Source organism: Sphaerodactylus townsendi, linkage group LG05 (assembly GCF_021028975.2).
Source record: "Sphaerodactylus townsendi isolate TG3544 linkage group LG05, MPM_Stown_v2.3, whole genome shotgun sequence".
Lineage (NCBI taxonomy): Eukaryota > Metazoa > Chordata > Lepidosauria > Squamata > Sphaerodactylidae > Sphaerodactylus > Sphaerodactylus townsendi.
In genome coordinates, this window is record NC_059429.1 from 96,851,728 (window position 1) to 96,869,834 (window position 18,107).

The window sequence follows — 18,107 nt, forward strand, 5'->3', positions numbered from 1 at the left end:
GTATCCCAAATCTTCTACCCATCCTGGCTGCTTTATCCCTTGCTGCAAGTATGTTGACTTTTCCAAGTGTCATTTAGAGCAGCACTAACACTGCTACCAGTTCTGCAGCACCTAAGAGAGTGTGTTGTGCTTTCTTTGGTATCTGCAACCAGAGGACAACTGTGGGTGTGTGCAGGCACAGACAGAAGGCTGTATATCCAGTCTAGCAGAGGGCGTGCCTTCTCACACTGGAGAGCAGTGTGTGTGGAAAAAGAAGCTGTCAGCAGAGGCACGTATGGCAAGGAGGGCTCCCTGACATTCTGCACCAGATCAAGAATTTTTGCCGCTTCTACTCTTTTTTTTTTCAAGTTTCCAAGGAGAGACAGGTGACATCCCACCTCACTGCCACTGCAACCATGCTTCACTCTCCTTCTCCACTGAAAACAGCACTGGCTTATGAATGTTTCCAGGACCAGGCCAATTCGACTCTAGCTTTGCCCTCGGATCACAAGCTGAAAACTAGGGGTACAGGAAAACAGAGGGTCCAGGAGCAGGTGATGATGACAGTGAAACGGCAGAAGCAAAAGTCCTCCCTGTCATCGAACACAGGCCATTCAAATCGAGGTAAATCGCTATCTTTGCTGTGAATAGCAAGGGATGTACTCTCTGTAACTCAACTTTGGTTGCCCATTCAAGGGACTCTGAACTTGCAGATAGGCAGTTTTTGTTGCCGGGGGGGGGGGGGGGGTTCTGGGAGACACCTTTAACTGGTGTGTTTGGTTCTGTCTGAAGGATCTGGTTGTGGTGGTATCAGGGCAATCTTACAATTTTTCATGGTATGGTCATCTGATTAGAGATTGTGGGGGTTCTATTCTTGAAATTTCTGTAGTCTACTGGAAATAGTGTTTAAACAGTTGCTTCATATAGGCTAACAGCCCAGTCAAGTCTAGTTACACTGAAAAATTTGGATTTGATTATGAACCTGAGAAAGAATGTTGAGGATAGAAGTCTGTGTGCTGATACTGATTATTTGAGAAGGGAGGGGGTAGTCTTCATGGACATTTTACCCTTATAATTGTTTGATTTTCTTGCAACTTAATCTCATTAAGTCAATCATGTTAAAAAAGCAAGTATGATCCAGCTAAAGCTAAGCTCCTGAATCCCCATTGACTTCAAAGAGAGAATGAAATATCTGCTATTAAAATCTATAGAGTTTAGATCCTAAATTATCATTTAAATCTGAGATTATCTAGATTGAGTTTTAAATCCATTTACCTACAAAAAGAAAACAACTGGCATCAATAACTGCATTAATTCAACTCATGCTGCATCTGTCAAACAGAAAGCGTTATTCCCAGTTTGTGGCACAGGTCAAAATAGTGTACAATGTTCCAGCTTTACAGCTTCTGCATCAATATCTCAATCTGTAAATGATTCTGAGGGGGAAAACGGACCATGTAATGGAGGTACAATTTACTTTTCATGTGTCTGTCCCTAATTTGTATTCCAGAACTACTGACCAACGCCTAAGGCCTGCCTTCTTCCTGCCCAATTCATAGAATAGTTATACAAAGAATGAGATCTTTAAAAACTAATTTTGGAGCTTAACACTGTGTCTTGTTATTTGAGTTGTGAAGCATCATGCTTTCAAGCATTTTTTCTAAGTTACTCAGCTGAACTAAAAATCACTTAAAATCATTTCATTGTCAGGCTCATGAAGGTTCTATGCCTTAAACTACTCACAGAAAAATTGCAAGCATTTTAGTGATTATTAGATGCAACAATATCAATTTTATAACATAACATCAGAAGATTTTTTTTCAAACTGAGAAGCTTGATTCAAATCCAGCAGCACCTTAAAGACCAACAAGATTTTGGGGATATAAGCTTTTGAGAATCAAAGCTAACTTCTTTGAATTGTGAAAACTTGTACCATGGAAATCTTGTAGACCTTGAAGGTGCTGCTGTATTCAAGTACATCTGTTGCAGACCAATGTGGCTACCCCTCTGTAACTATCGCAAACTGAAATCACATAGACTTCTTTTTGAAAGATTACTTCAGGAATTCCATTTTTCAAATAGGAAAACTGTGCTAAAGGCCAAAAAGCAACAAAACAAAACAACCCAGGGCCATCCTAGGCAGAGTTGTACCCTTCTAAGACCACTGAAGGCAATGGTTTAAATGGGTGCTGCTCATGATGACACTCCCAGTCAATCAGCTCATGATGACACTCCCAGTCAATCAGCAAGTAATCCATACAGAACAGAGGAAAGGGGTTAGGTGGTTTTTAAAAACTCTCCTGATATCAAAACACAATTATTTCTAGGTAAAATAAGTCTGTGTTGTTTTTTCTTAATTCATTATATGCCGTAAATATACCACTTAGATATCTGCAACTCAAATATTCTGTATCGAAATGTTACTCTTTAGACAAAATCTGTGTTGGCTCAAGAGTATTGGGGCTGTGAGACTTTGTAGAAAACTGGTTGTGCTAATTTATTCCAAAACTAATTGTTTGCATTAGAACATGGCTGGTGGTCTGGATTTTACTTTGTGGTCTGGATTTTACTTTCATTGAAAAAGCACTGAAATCCAAGGAAACCTTTGTTTTGAAACAGTAAATAGTAAGAGAACTCGAAAGAGAAACTTTAGCAAGAAAGGATATTGGTTCTGATCAGATAAAGATTAGTTCTTTCTGCTTCAAAAGGGGTGCTTTTATATTTGTTCCCTGTTGACAACATTGGTTTAAAAGTTTAAAGTCCTTATTTTTTTCTAGATATATGGAAAATAGATGCCTTTTCATTGTTTTATTGAGTGTTATTTTTTTAAAAAAATATGGCTACCCTTCTCTCAACATATATGTCTCCATGTTGAAAAATGGAGTATGATGACTCCTGAGGTGTATGACTGGATTTGAAATGGTTGTACCTAGTTGTTTTCTCTGCAAGAACCATACAGGCTGGCAGGGAGATCTCTCAACACTTGTAACATGCACCTTAAGGCCAAAGTAGACATTACCTGGAGTTCAGCAACTCTTTTTTGAAATGAAAAGCAGACTTAGAAGAACTGGGAGTGGGAAATGGTGGGGGAGGGACTTCTCATCACTTCCCCATCTTCCAATTTGTCTTTCTTTGCTGCTTTCTCATCTAAAGTGAAAAGGATGGAGAAAGTATTTTTCCCAAGCTAATTTTTACCTGTTGGAGAAATGACCCAGGGATTAATATCACTATCACACCTCAATATAGCAATTAATACCAGTAACACACCTCAGTATAGCAACAACTTGATTCTTTGCTTGCCTTGGTTCTGGTTCACAGTTCTGTTAGCTAGGGTTGTTTTCATTAAATAATGCTCTGAAGGACAAAGGTTTAACAGAGCAACCTAAGCTGACACTATGCACCTCCAAATAAATGCATCTTTCCATTGTGTATTTTGTTCTGTCTTATTCCAAACGTTGATATTTCACTTTCAAATACAGCTCATAAAAACTGTTCAATACCCACTCACTTTGAGCCATGAACAACAAATAATTATTTGAATATCCCCTGCACGAATAGGGCGGGATAGAAGTCAAGTGAAATAAAATAAAAAATAAAGTACATTTCAATTATTGCTGATTATTAAAAATTATGTCAGGACTTCTGGTGGAATGGCGTTTCCCTCCGGTTGAGCCTCCAAGTGTTCCCAGACTACACACTGCTGATAGGGGCTATTTTTGCTGGCTGCAGAGCAAGTTTTTCTTAGCTCTCACCTCCCCAGATATTGAGGACCTTAAACTTTACTGGTGGACTGGAAGGAGACCCACTAGTTCTGAACAAATCCCAAGTCAGCAGTGTGAGTGAGCCATTGAGCTCATGGAAACAGCCATCCCCCTTCTCTTGGTTTTTCTTCTCGTTAGTCTGACTTTCATCTTCTTTTCCTTTTTTACCGCTTTCATTATTATTCTTATGGTTATTACTGTTAATTTTATTTTATTTTCCTGTAATTGTTTGTTGATAAAATAACAATTATTTTTAAAAAATTATGTCAAAACTGATAACATCGGAGTAGCTATTCTCCCTTATATTTACAATCCTTCTGGAAAGCAACTTCATAGACAACACACAATTTGAATCCAGTAGCACTAGCAAAAGGCTAACAAAATTTTTGAGTATCAGTTTTCCTGAGTCACAACTCACGTTGTCAGATGCAGGTTGGTAGAGATTTACCTTCTGCTACAGTCACAGTCCCAAGCAAAGTTACACCCATTGACTTCACTGGACTTAGAAGGGTGTACCTCTGCTGAGGATGACATTATAAAGGCTGTCTTGGCACTGATTTTGGATTGCCAAGGAAATACCATGTCCTGCACAAAACTATTCACCACCAAGCCCTTTTCAAGTTAAACTGAACATTACAAATGTGGGACATTTAGCAAGATCTCATTCTTTGGCAATGTATGAAAAATGCACCCAGCTGCTTTTCAAGCAGACACCTGATTGGCAATAAGTTGTTAAAAGCAGATGGTAATCTCCCTGGAGTTCTGATGGAACACTGATAAGAAACTGCACAGAGAAGCAGTTCTGGAATGCCTTCTCAACTGACAGGATGCTAATGCTCAAACATGAAGAGGTAGAAGCAAATAAGCCTAAAGTGAGTATTCATCTCAGTGATAATAAAGAACAATCTTATTACACAGGAGCAGATCTAGGCAAGTGTCACTGTTATATAAAAAAGTTCACCAGAAAACTTTAACAAACCCTCATCTCAACTCATCCAAAACTTTAGCAGTCCTTGTCCTGATCTGGACAGCCCAGGATAGGCTGATCTCTCGGATTTCAGAAGCTAACCAGGATCAACCCTGGCAAGTATTTGGATGAGAGACCTTCAAGGAATACCAGGATCATGATGTGGAGGCAGGCAACAGCAAACCACCTCTGAACATATTTTGCCTTAAAAATCCACCAAGGGTCCACATAAGTCAGATATAGGGGGGGAAAGTAGGGGGAAAAGTCCTTAGGTAACTACAGACTGGGGGCGGGGGTGTGATGAGAAAAACCTGCACAAAAAGGATTCAACCCCCTTCCCCTTTGCTTCCTTCCAAACAACTATGTGGCTCAGCTCCAAACAGGGGCCCCATGAGGCTGCTATTTCCCTTGAAGAAATAGATTTCTCATTATCTTCTCTAGTGAAGGCCTAGTTATTATAAGAAAGAAACAAAAATAGTATATGATTAGACAAGAAGAAATCAAGCAATGCCCCCAAAATATGCAGCAATACCTGTCTTGTTGAATACATGCTAAAAACAGGAGTGGTTGTAAAACTAAAAAATGAATGAGCGCGTGATGCAAAGCCATTCATTAGCTGAGCACAGCCCCCAGTAGGGAATTTTAATGAGGGCTCACAAATTGCAAGATGGCTGGTGACACAACTGGTGGCAGGATCAAGGCAATTTAGTGTGTGCAGTGCATGATGGGAAGAAAAATAAAAAATGTATCCTCATAATTTGTTGCAGATTAGTTTTGGTTGCTGTGGATAATTTGTGGCACAATGATGGTTAGGACTCTTCGGTGCTCAGAGACAAAAACAGAACATCTGCAAACAGAAAGGAAAAGTGAAGCCATGATGGCAAATTAAGATTGTGAAGAGGTCCCTTTAATTGTTTGTATTTTCCAAAATATATATTTTGGTCAAATTGCTTGCTTTTCTTTTATGGTGTTCCTTAGTTGTCATTGATTGTCAGTCTCTCAGAACAGTTTTAAATAGTACACAAGAACAAATGATTATTTTATATCCAATATCCAGTACTGTATTCCTGGACAGTATTTTGATGTTCTACATCAGTGGTTCCCAACCTTTTTTCACTAGCATACCCCTTGGCAAACGCTCTAGTATGCACACCTCAGGTTGGGAACCACTCTCCTACATGGTTTCTTAGGCAAATGGTTGTTATGTACACACATAATATTTTTGCAAAGAATCAGCATTTGTACACAGGAAAGGACATGATCCAACCAAAATTCTAAGCCACTTTGAATTTCTTGGGAGAGAAATGCAACATTTTTGAAATCTATCAATAGTCAATCAAACACTTACATTTTGGTGGCTCTTATCCCTACAATGAAAAGTATAAAATGTTGAGTGCAGTGGTAATTTTCTACACTAGACTCTACCTTGCCTCTACTCATTTGACATTCCACCTTAATGCACTTAGGCTGATGTCTCAGAATGAGTGTTCACGAAACCTCAAACAAAATACTTTTGTGCAAGCTAGAATGAATTTAGCTTTTGAAAAATGGTAATATTCATGATTATATTTAACACTAGCAGAAACTTCATGAATGATAATAAAAGTATAAAATATTCTTCTGAATAATAAATTGAATAGTGATATCAAATAGTAAAGATGGCAATCTAGAAGGCAGAAAAAAACAGACAACTCATAGTCAGGGTAGGGGGGGGTGTCTCTGTTTACTTGTGACATTCCCCAGGTGTGCAGAAAAATACTTTTTGTAGTCTGATTTTTACCATAAAGGGGGAAAAGCCCCCCTTGACCTGATGAAGCCTGAATATGTTCTAGATACTATGTATCATTGACTGTAGTCCTGCTCAGCTTTCTCAGCATGTAAAGAACCCTTGAGGGGAAAGGAATCAAGGGGTGGAGATCTCCAAACCATTTCCTCCACTTAATATTCTTTGCAAGTCCCTTGCTTATAATACTTGATATGGAGACATGTAGATCTTCTGTGAGTCAGGTAGATAAAAGAGTTGTACTTGCAGTTGTGCCATCAGATCTTTCTGCATACCTCTGAGAACAGGAAAAAAACTTCAGTCTTTAATGAGGTGTGTCTACAGTGCATCCTCTTGATAGCAAGACATAATTCATAATTTGGACTCATGGTCTAAGACATAATCCATAATTTGGAATCATTCACATTTGGAATCAATATGTTCAGTGCCCTTTAAAGAGGCATTATATCATTTTTTAAAAAATAAATAATCTATTGGGAAGGAAGGATCTGTCTCAATAGCTGCCAGTTTGCTTATGCATCAGATTTTATATCCCTTTAATCAGTGGTGGGATTCAAATAATTTAACAACTGGTTTGTTTACAAGCACCATTTTAACAACCAGTTCTGCCCAAGTGGTGCAAACCTGCTGAATCCCACCACTGCCTTTAACCCACACACCATTCATACCATTCTACATGAGGCTCTCCTTAATAAGGCTTCATTTGCATGAGAGCCAGTTTACTCATATGCAAAAGTAGGTACAACTACATGTACATCTTACCATTCCCATCCATGCCCACACCTCACCCTACTCATCTTGTCCACATACTTCCCTATTACATGCATGCATTAAATGCACTAAGCACAAGCTAATGTTGACTATTGGTTGGAGGAACCTCAAGACTGAATCTCATATTAACCCTGCAGGTAAATTCTTCTCATGTTTCACTCACCTAGTTGCAGAGAGGGCAAGAAACCAGCCCTGGTGTTTCTTTTGAACAGAGTATCCAGAGGTTCTAGAATTACCAACCCAGTCTTTTTTACTGGCATTGAATAATATTTAATTTTAATGATCAAAGTGGCAAACTTTTTTTCATATTTTAGACATTGCTATCCTTTTATAGATCAGGACAGTTCTTGGAAGTTTTCTTTAAAAAATGTGTGAAAGTAAAAGCAAAAATCTCACTGCACCAAAATGAAAACTTTAAGACTGCCAGTGATTTTGTAAAACCCTCAGACTAGCTGCATAACTTGAGCAATAGCATATAAATACTCAAAACAAATCATCCAGTTGATAGGAAAAATGTACTCCAGTTATGTGTAGAAAGGAGAAATGCACAGAATGCCTCAGTATGAGAGTCCAACTGCATCATGTTCTTTCTTTTTCCTCAGCGCTGACAGCATTCCTGAACTAGACATTCTTTTTCTAAACATAAATTACTATTGAATCTTATCTGTGTTAATGTACCACTTTCCATTTCAAAGATTAGATAAGTGATTTGAATGGACACAGGTTTTTACAGAAAAAAACCTCTCCAAACCAGAGCTATATGTATACTGGGGGCAGCTTATGCCTGCCATTTTAGGGGAACATGGCTTTGCAAACATTTTAGAGGAACATGGCTTTCCAGTCCTTCCTGGGGGATCGCTTTCCAGAAAGCGATGTAGAGGAATGTCTGTCCTGGAGAGTTATTCCAACAATTCTTCAGTATTCAATTCCATCACTCCTGTTTTAATATCTACATGCAACTGTTAAGGAAAGCAACAAGAGTTATGTAATACAATGTTACTTGTATGCAGATAGTACTTTTTCATCTGTTCTGAGCAGGGGGAAATGCTGACCTGAAGACTTGCTGGACTCACTATGTAATTGGAGTAGGGCATGGAATCTTCAGATCAATCCAGACAAGATGGAAGAGTGGGGAATGGGGAGATTCTGTGGACTGGTCAGAATAGGGAAAGGCTTGCCTTAGACAGGATCACCTTTTCAATACTTGCAGCTTGGATGTGATTTTGGACCTTCGTTTGTGGTGACTCAGATTACCATTTTACAACTCTGGCTGATTTGCTAGTTGTGCTCTCTGCTGGAACACAAAATATTGCCTGTGTCATCTGGCGACCTCTAGGTTAGACTATTGTGTTGGCATCCTTTTGGGCTCAGAGTACTGACAGGGCAAAATGCTGCAACCAAACATTCATCTGTTGTTAGCTAGCAAAACCACATCACTCAACTATTGAAACAACTGCACTAACTGCCAATATTTTTCTGATCTAAATTAACATGCTGTTTTTCACCTGTAAATCTCTAATAGTTTGAAAACCAGCAATCTCAAGGAGCATCAGCTCCCGTACAAATCACCCTGAAATTTGCATTTTACCAGAAAGGGTCTGCAAAGAATTCCTACCTATGAAAAGGCTAGATCGTATGAAGGCAGGGGCTTCTCCATGCTTTCTTCTTCAAGAGATCCGCCCCCAACACAATCTTTGTAGAGGGAAAAGCATGTTTATTTTGATTGGCTATTAGTTTACTTCCTTGACAGTTCTGCCCGCTATTTTGTTGCTGCATGCTATTTTAGAATAGAGTTTGATTTTGTGGTTGCTGTTGCTTTTAATGGTCACTTTATAGTCATTTGATGTCGTACTTTGGAGCTGCTGATTTGGAACTTTGTGAAAAGTAACTTCTATATTTTGTGAAAAAAGCTTCAAATAAGTTCTTGTTTTTTAAAAATTCTGGCATCTCAGCTGAATGTTAAGAAGGTGCAGTTTCCTTTTCCTATGGCCCTTTCTGCACGGGCGTTTAATGGCGCCCTGGGGACGGCAAAAACGCTGTTCCCAGGGAGCCATTCGCACAGGGGGCGCAGCTGCTTCACAGCCGCGCCGCCCTCGCGTCACCCGACCGGCGCGAAGCCGGCATTTCCCAACCTCGCTCGGGGAGCGAGGTTGTTTGGAAATGCTGGCTTGGAGCCGCTGCCATGCGAACGGCAGCGGCTCCAAGGCGCCCTCCCCCCCACTCCCACCAGTCACTTACCTGGTCCCTGGGGACATGCCCCCCTGCCCTGCGACGCTCAAGCAGGCGCGCAGGGCCGGAGGGCATGTCTCCAGGCCTCGGCGATGTGCCGGAGGGCCAGGGACAAGCCGGGTTGGCCAGGCGACGGCGCTCCGTGGCGCCGTCGTCCCAGCCGTCGTCCCATGCAGACGGTCCCAGCTTTGTTGGGTCGGCATGGATTACGCTGACCCAACCCCTTCTGCCTCCGTGCGGAAGGGGCCTAAGAGGGAAGAAGATTTTGGATTAGTGGGTCTGTGCAAATATAGATTAGGCTGCCAGTGATACCCACAGTAAACTTTACAATTTCTGTTAGGATGACTGGACAGAATGACATTGAATCAATCCATGTGTTGATTCTTATTGGTATAAGTTCTCATCTACGGAGAGAATGCTTATGGTATTCATGGGAACTGATCAATAGGAACATGGAAGATTGAACAAACCAAATAACACTGAAATGCTGCCTTATGAAATGATTCCCACCAGTATGGTTTTTAATTCAAACCTACTAATTTGAACACTTATCACTTTTCAGAATCAGATGTCACTTTTCAGATGTGAAAAAAATGACACTTTGTTGAATGCTGCCCTTCTGACTATACTTACTGCAGAACCACCACTGTGATTTTTTTTCTTAAAGTAAGGGAAAGGTATTCAGTCCTATGACATCTTGTGGGTGAAAATGGGGACTTGTCTAAGAAACTCTCATTCTTGCAAAGGACAAGAGAATTTCATTAATCTGCAGTGATCTGCCAGCCATTGATTTAAAAACAAAAGGCATGTGGTTCTTTTGGGTAAAGCTTTTTTAGTATAATTGTGATACATTTCAAAAGATATGACAGCATACAGGGTGTGTGAAATGGAGTGCTGTCCCTGGTTTATGCCCAGTATTCAGGAATACGTGTTTGTCTATAAGATGCATCTATTAATCTACTCGGAGATTTTACTACTAGGGACCCAAGAAAAGGAGATGACATCTGTGAATAGCAGCACTAGGAACTCATGTTAGGGAGGCTCACCAAGAGGCTAACATTGAGGCAAAATACAATCAGGCAAACAGAGAACAGGGACTGCCAATGTCAGCTACTAGACCAGGATTGCCCATGGTAAATAGGGACAGGGAATGCAGGGAAATCATGTTAGGAAAATACACAGCTGCAAAGTACTAAAATTGTAACACTGACAGGTAATCCAAGACATATGTCTATTTATCTTTTGGTGGTAGAAGATGCTGTCAAGTCACCAACCTGCCAACCCTGTAGAGTTTTCAAGGAAAGAGACCTTCAAAGGTGATTCGCCGTTGCCTGCCTCCACATCATGATCCTGATATTCCTTGGAAGTCTCCCATCCAAATACTATATTTTACTCCTACAAAACTTATGCTGGACAGATCCTAGAAACAATACTTATATAGACAAATGAAAGTGAATTATATTTACTTACTGCATTATAGTCTCCCTTTCTTGTTGAGACTCAAGGCAGATTACAGAATTAGAAAACAATGCAATATAAAGTAGTATAATTCATACAATAAACAATGCAATAAAACTGGAATACAAAATTAGACACCAACGCAATAAAACAGTAGAATACACCCAATAAACAACGTAATCTTTAAAAACTGCCATTAGCAACTTGGCCTTATGACAACCCTGTGGGGTAGATCTGGGTGAGAGGCAGTGATTTCCTTAATGACAGCTTTAGGACTTAAAGAAGCTTTGTGTTGTAGTGTGTGCTGAAGAGGACAACTGTGGCCATGCTTGCAATATTTGAAAAGGAGATAGTCACTTCCAAGTACTCAGGGAAATGTGCCAAGGAGCTGTAATTGGCTGTTGGTGCTTGGCACATATTCTCTAACTACACACGAAGAATTTACTGCTACAAACATCACTACAGTCAGTGTATGTTGTCCTCAACAATTTGGTGGAAGGGCAAGGCCCTTTCCGCATGGGCGGAATATGGCGGCCTGGGGATGGCAAAAACGCCGTCCCCAGGCCGCCATTCGCATAGGGGGCGCAGCTGCAGCGCAGCCGCGCCGCCCTCGCGCCGCCCGACCGGTGCCAAGCTGGCGTTTCCAGCGCACTTTTTTGGAAACGCTGGCTGGAAGCCGCTGCCGTGCGAATGGCAGCAGCTTCCAGGTGCTTCCCCCCCCCTCCCTCCACTTACCTGCTCTCCGGCCCTCTGGCGCGTCGCCGAGGCCTGGGGACATGCCCCCCTGCTCTGCAACGCTGAAGCAGGCGCGCAGGGGAGGGGGAGGTGTGTCCCCAGGCCCCGGCAACGCACCGGAGGGCCAGAGAGCAGGTAAGTCCACCGGGTGACGGCACCCAGCGGCACCGTCTTCCCGGTTCTTTCTGGGACCGTCCATGCGGACGGTCCCGGCGTCGTCGGGTCAGCGTCAGTAACGCCGATCCAAGCCCTTCTGCCTCCGTGCGGAAAGGGCCTAAGAGAGAGATATCAAAAGCTGAAGGCACTATACCACATCGAATCTAAATGCAGTCTAGACCTTCTTTCTGCACTTGTAGCATGTTTAGTTTCAAAAGGGTTCTCCCTGTTCTTATACAACTAAATAATACACTTTCAGAAATAAGGTATAAAAGCCCTTGAGGCTGAACAAACCTGCTAAGCCAGAAATGAAATCCAACCTTATTAGAATGCTATTTGGCCATGAGGGAGCTCTGAGCCAGATAGGAAACAAATAGAATGATGGTGGCTGGGGTTTAATGAGAGTGTTTTTCTCCCTCCAGCACTGGGCATGGAGACACACACTTCCCAAGGAGCAGAACAAACAAACAAAACAACTGTGCTCATCATCCAAATGGTCTGGCCTTCCACAAGCTCTGTGTGATATCACAGAGATGGCACCCAAAAAGCTCCCTGAACATTTTTTTCAAAGTGACATTGCACAAGAAAACAGTTGATGTGCAACAAGCAATGTGCAAAACCTTTTCCTTTACTTCCATGGATTTTGGCATTACAAAGTTGGGATGCTTATCCATATGAGAAAAATTTTCTCAGAAAATAAATGATCTTTGGAGATCTGAATTATCTCTGTACATAGCATGAGAGTCATTATTCACAGTTGGTTTAATTGTGCATCATGTACTCCACTCAAAAACACAGGAAGCAGCATCATGCAGATCTGAATTGCTGATATGCATCAAATACACAACAGTTTGCTCACTGAGTAATCTTTTCTCTATATCTTCTATCTGACCTAAAGTTCAGCATACTTACTTACAACATTAGTAAATATGCAATTTGAATTTCTGAAGTAGAAAATCACAGATATTTGCAGCCTTTTCCATGGCTTTCTCATATGTACATGCAAATAAATACATTTGCTCATTTGTTTGTGTGTGTGTGTGTGTGTGTGAGAGAGAGAGAGGGAGGGAGAGAGAGAGAGAGAGAGAGAGAGAGAGAGAGAGAGGTGTTGTTTGGTGGTTAAAATGACCAGTAATATGGTATCTTTTGCCCTTATTGTGCTATTTTTTTCCTCAGGAGCAAGTAGGAAATGGCCATTATTATTTTTTAATTATAATATTTATTGAATTTTTCATATCATGCACATACAGAAAAATACTAATAGCATTTTTAAAAAGGCAGTTGAATAGATTACTTAATACTTTCCCCTACTTGGGAATTGTCTTAATATACTAACTCATCATACTTCAATTAGACTTCAACAAATCATTGTTTCAAATCTCAAAATTTAAATCGGATATCAAATACTAGCTTATTTTTCTATGCTAGTTTAACTCATAACGTTGTCTTCAATCCTTTGACAGAACAGGAAAGAGAAAAGTGGCCATTAGTGATGATAATTCAGCCTTGTATTCTGAATATATATTTTGAATGGTTAACAGATTATAAGTTTTGGTTTCTTTTGTACTTCCTGTGAATCTGAAGCAGTCCTTTTTCCATTTAAACAAAAGGTGTTAGTAGTCATACATAAGATAGTGCTGATTTTCACTTAATTCTCTCCTCTGGACTTGAGAGAGCACGCACACCCCTCCTCCAAAAAGAGGTACCAATACTCAGTAACTTGAACGTACTGGTGAATATTGTCTCAAAAAAGTCCTGCAGATCATTATCACAAATAAAAGTTTAGGTTAGGAATTCATTGCCCCAATTTATGAGGTCTCTTTTTTATAATTACCTTCTCTGTTCTCAGTTTTGTGAACTATTACAGAACACATTTAGGAAATATGCTAATTTAAATTCGGTGGTGAATTTGCTCCTTATATAATTCAAACAACAAAGAATCTTGTTGCAACTTAAAAGATGAAACCCACAAAGGTTCTGTTACTTTTGCTGAGCCATAAAATTATTTATAATTTTGCTTCCACAGACAAATATGGCTGGCCCTCTGGAATTTGTCAAATGTAGCTGAGAAGCAGGGTTGTCAGCCCTGTGTTGGGAAATACCTGGAAATTTTGTGGGTGGAGCCTAGAGAGGGTGGGGTTTGGGGGGGATTTCAATAGGGTATAATGCCACACAGTCCACTTTCCAAAGCAGCCAATTTTCTTCAGGTGAACTGATTTCCATCACCTGGATATCAGTTGAAATCCCAGGAGATCACCTGGGGGTTAGCACCCCCACTAAGAAGTTCTGCCTTTGTGTTCTTCTGATGAAGAGTACTGGGTAACTCAAATAAATTCAAGAATATAAAACAATCATTGTTAATGTAATCTCTCCCTTCCCTCCCTCCCCTACAATCTATAGCCATTTAGTCCATTCTGTCACCTCAGCAGTCTGTATCCTCATTACCACATCATTCCACTTCGTGCCTAGACCAGATCTTTGGGAGAGGTCCTGCATTGTGTACCCCCTACATTCATAATTAGGGGTGTGAATACTGTATAGACATGTCCTTTTGTGCACTGGTGTCTCAGTTTCAGCAGGCCCCCACTTGGCCTATCTAATTTTAGACAGCAGGAGAAAAAACTTGTCTGATTCTTTTGTGGCATTCCCATGTGTCCCCCCCTCATGCTTCTTTATTTTTATGTTGGTTGCTTTCACTAACATTTTATTGACTGATGTGATGTGCTTAATTTTTTGTTAATTTTATTTTAATTTCCATTTGATTTCTGTAGTTTTAATGACGTGTTTATATGAAAGCCATCTCAGAAGCCTCTAGCTGAGAGTTTCGTGCAATGTATAAATCTTTCAAACAAATAACAACCTTTCTTCTACTGAAGCTGTAGGGTTCTAGGAACTGCTTATAAACAGGGCGTGATGAGAGAAGGAGGCGTATAAGTAGTGACTCTGTTGTAATTTGGCCAGAGGAGTTGTCATGGGAATCCATGTACCCTGGCTTCAGTATAAGTAGCATGGGTCAGGATATCCTGTTGGTTGCCTGCTTGCATTGTATCAGATAGATGGTAATGTGAAAATGACTACGTTTGCCTTTGTAATTCAACAGTGGGAAAGGCCAAAAAATAATCTTATCATTTGACTAACGGGAAGCAGAGTGAGTTGTGAAACCATGAAGCATATGAGATACCCAGGTTCGAATCCACCCTCCGCCATGGAAGCTCACTGAATGACCATGGGCCAGTCTTCATACTCTCTCAGCCTAACCTACCACACAGGGTTGTGGTGAACACAAAAAGCAGGAGCCACCTTGGGTCCCCACTAGTGAGAAAGGCAGGCTATAGATAAAGTAATAAATAAATAATGTTTGCCACCTGGTTAGCTTTAGAACTGAACTACGGTATGTAAAATTTAAAAACTGGCAATATTCAGACTTTTTGAATTGTAAACACTTTTAAATTCTGCCATTATGCAACAGGATTCAGAAGAGCTGTCTTTCATGATCTGGTAATTTCCTTACGTAGATTTTAGGACTAATGCAAACTGTATCCATTGTGATTCTTGCCCCCTCCCGCCCTCCATGGACCAGTAAAATAGAATTAACTTGCTGAGAGGGCATGGACCTGTTTTAACTGGCTTAAATTACAGTTGGGATTGAATCTTATCATTTTCACACCTAATACTGTTGTTTTGTTTGCAGGTTCTATATATGATGGTCTGTCTGATGGTTATAGCTATGGAACAGCCCGTGGTAGCTACTATGGAAAAGCCCACACAGGAAACAATTGGGGCCATGGGGTAAGGTTTTATATGTGAACCATAACTTCATATTAAAAAGGAAAAGTGGAACAATTTAGTTAGAATGCAACCCATTTAAAAAATTCTGTGGGAAGTGTCATGCAATATTTCTTATGTTCTTATCTGCTCAGAAATTCTTAAAGTTCTTAACTTGGATAAAAAGTGGGTAAAACAACTATGGCTGATTCCGCATGGGCCAAAAACAGCAGTGTAAAAACGATGTGAAAACAGTATAAACCCTTTTACACCGTTTTAAACCCTTTTATACCATTTTCACACCGTTTTTACACTGCTGTTTTTGGCCCATGCGGAATCAGCCTATGTATATAGGAATCCTTGCAAGATTGGAGAAGAGCTAGTTTTCATACCCTGCTTTTCTCTACTGTTAAGGAGTTTTAAAACAGTTTACAATCAGCTTCCCTTCCCCTCTCCACAACAAACACCTTGTGAGGTAGATGGGACTGAGAGAGTTCTGAAAGAATTGTGACCAGCCCCAGCTAACCCAGCAGGCTTCGTGTGCAGGAGCGGGGAAACAAATCCAGTCCACCAGATAAAAGTCTACTGCTCATGTGGAGGAGTGGGGAGTCAAACTTGGTCATTTCTGCACTGTCCAAATATCCTGGGTTGAGCAAGGGAAATATCCCGGTTTGGTCAAGAAGTTCACATGGTTCCCAGTCCTAAAGTGGTTTTGTCCCATGATATTTCCCTCAACCTAAAATTTACAAAAATTGCCAATTTTTTTCCAAAAATCCTGCATTGAACTCACTACCGTGCAGAACCAGTTAATTTTCCTGCCTAGTCGCCTAATCGCCCCGCCCCGCCACCCACCCCCTGATCTCCCCACCTGACGTCATGTCAGTTTTCAACTCTGCTGAGCCGTTGACCATTGCAGCCTGCCCTTCCTGAAATCTTTCCCCAAGCACGTTTTCTGCTCATGGTATCGACCAGGTGCCATTTCATCTGGGTTAATGAGGAGTGGAGTCCCAAAATGTCCCTGTTTTTCTTTTCTATACATGTACTAGTTGCTCAGAGAGCATAGCTAGGGAGATGTGCACTTTGGCCAAATGTTAGTGGGCATATCACGGGATGGGGGAGTCTCTCATTCCCCACAAAAATATGAGAACATGAGTGAGAATGTGATGTGATGCTGTGCCCCATTGTTTTTTGCTACTGCTTGCCATGTTGAGGCCTGTGCCGGGCCCATCCTGAACTGGAGAAAGGGGGGCTTCATTCCCCCCACTAGCTGTGGGTCAACCAATCAGATGTGCAGCCGTTTTGTGGGCCAGCAATTCAAAAGCAGGACGGAGATGCTCATTCAAGCTGCTGCCCCAAAACAACAGCCAATAAGAATGTGGGTCACCAGGGATGTTTGTGCATGTGTGGATACATTTGCAGTGTAAACACAAAAGACCTGGGCTCGTGCGAAACAAACTGGAGTACTTGCTCCTGGTCTTCTCTCAATGCCTTCACAGAAATGGGCAGCCATGCAAGGGGAGAAACTGGGATAAAATAGACTTGGATTGTAAAATATGGATTGCAGCCTGATATAATTGTGCTGTGTGGAAACGGCCCAGATGAGAGTCTGCTGCTCTTAATCATTACACCACTCTGGCTCTTTACTCCACGCCTCCATTTGTGTGCACACAGGACACATGGCAGGGGGCACATCTCTTAATTGAACAGAAGGGTATGACAGATGGGATCACTGGAAGTTTCCATGACCCTATGCATGCACCAAGAGGGGAGGGAACAAGAATCTCTTGAATTGTGATGTATTCTTCAGAGCATGATAAAGGGTTATAACGTGTATTATTTGTGCTTTGGGGTTCAGGAAAACTATCCGCCAATTATAAATGGTTACCCAAGAAAGAGAGAGAGTTTGCATTTGATAATACTGCGAGTTAAGTTTGGTAACATTATTGTTAAAAGTTTATACAGCCAATAAATTTATTTTAAAGAAAACAATGTAATAATTTGCATTTTGATTGAAAAAAATAAAAAAAAGAAAGTATTTCCTTGTGGATGAAGACTGCACTTGTGCTGTGTTTTATCTGTGTGTACCATGTGCATGTTAATACTTGTGTTGTTTTCTCAATAAAAAGGTTTCTTTAAAAAAATTAAGGAACAAGTCTGAATATCAAATAGTGACAGTACAAGTTTGGCCAAACGTGGTGTCTGTCATGTGATTTAAAGCTTGATTTTTAAAAAAATTGAAGAACTTGCTTGCAGAATGAATTTTTGTGCCTCTCCCACAATGTCACCCTAAAAGCTGCTGTTGTTGGTTGGGGAACAATCTGAGAAGGTTGTATCTTGAATGGCAAGTCAACCGAAATCACAGAACCCCTCCTTGTCCCTGTGAATGAGGAATTGTCTTCCTCTTGCATAAGTCACCTTTGGATCCAACCCAAAGTTAGCAGACTTTTGCAAACTATGGTTTTCTTCTTCAACTGGTGGGGGGACCCTCATTAATTTTGTTCAT

The 18,107-nt window shown here is 40.8% G+C and overlaps 1 protein-coding gene across 1 annotated transcript in view; it reads left to right on the plus strand.

Moving 5' to 3' along the window:
• The first annotated feature begins 238 nt into the window (after positions 1-238).
• The window catches only part of PKP1 (plakophilin 1), a 63,563-nt gene continuing 45,694 nt past the window's right edge, over positions 239-18,107 (plus strand). Inside the window, exons 1-2 of the mRNA XM_048495842.1 lie at positions 239-603; positions 15,531-15,628. Coding sequence (XP_048351799.1) covers positions 396-603; positions 15,531-15,628 — 306 coding nt within the window. The 5' untranslated portion in view covers positions 239-395. The remainder of the gene's footprint in view (positions 604-15,530; positions 15,629-18,107) is intronic.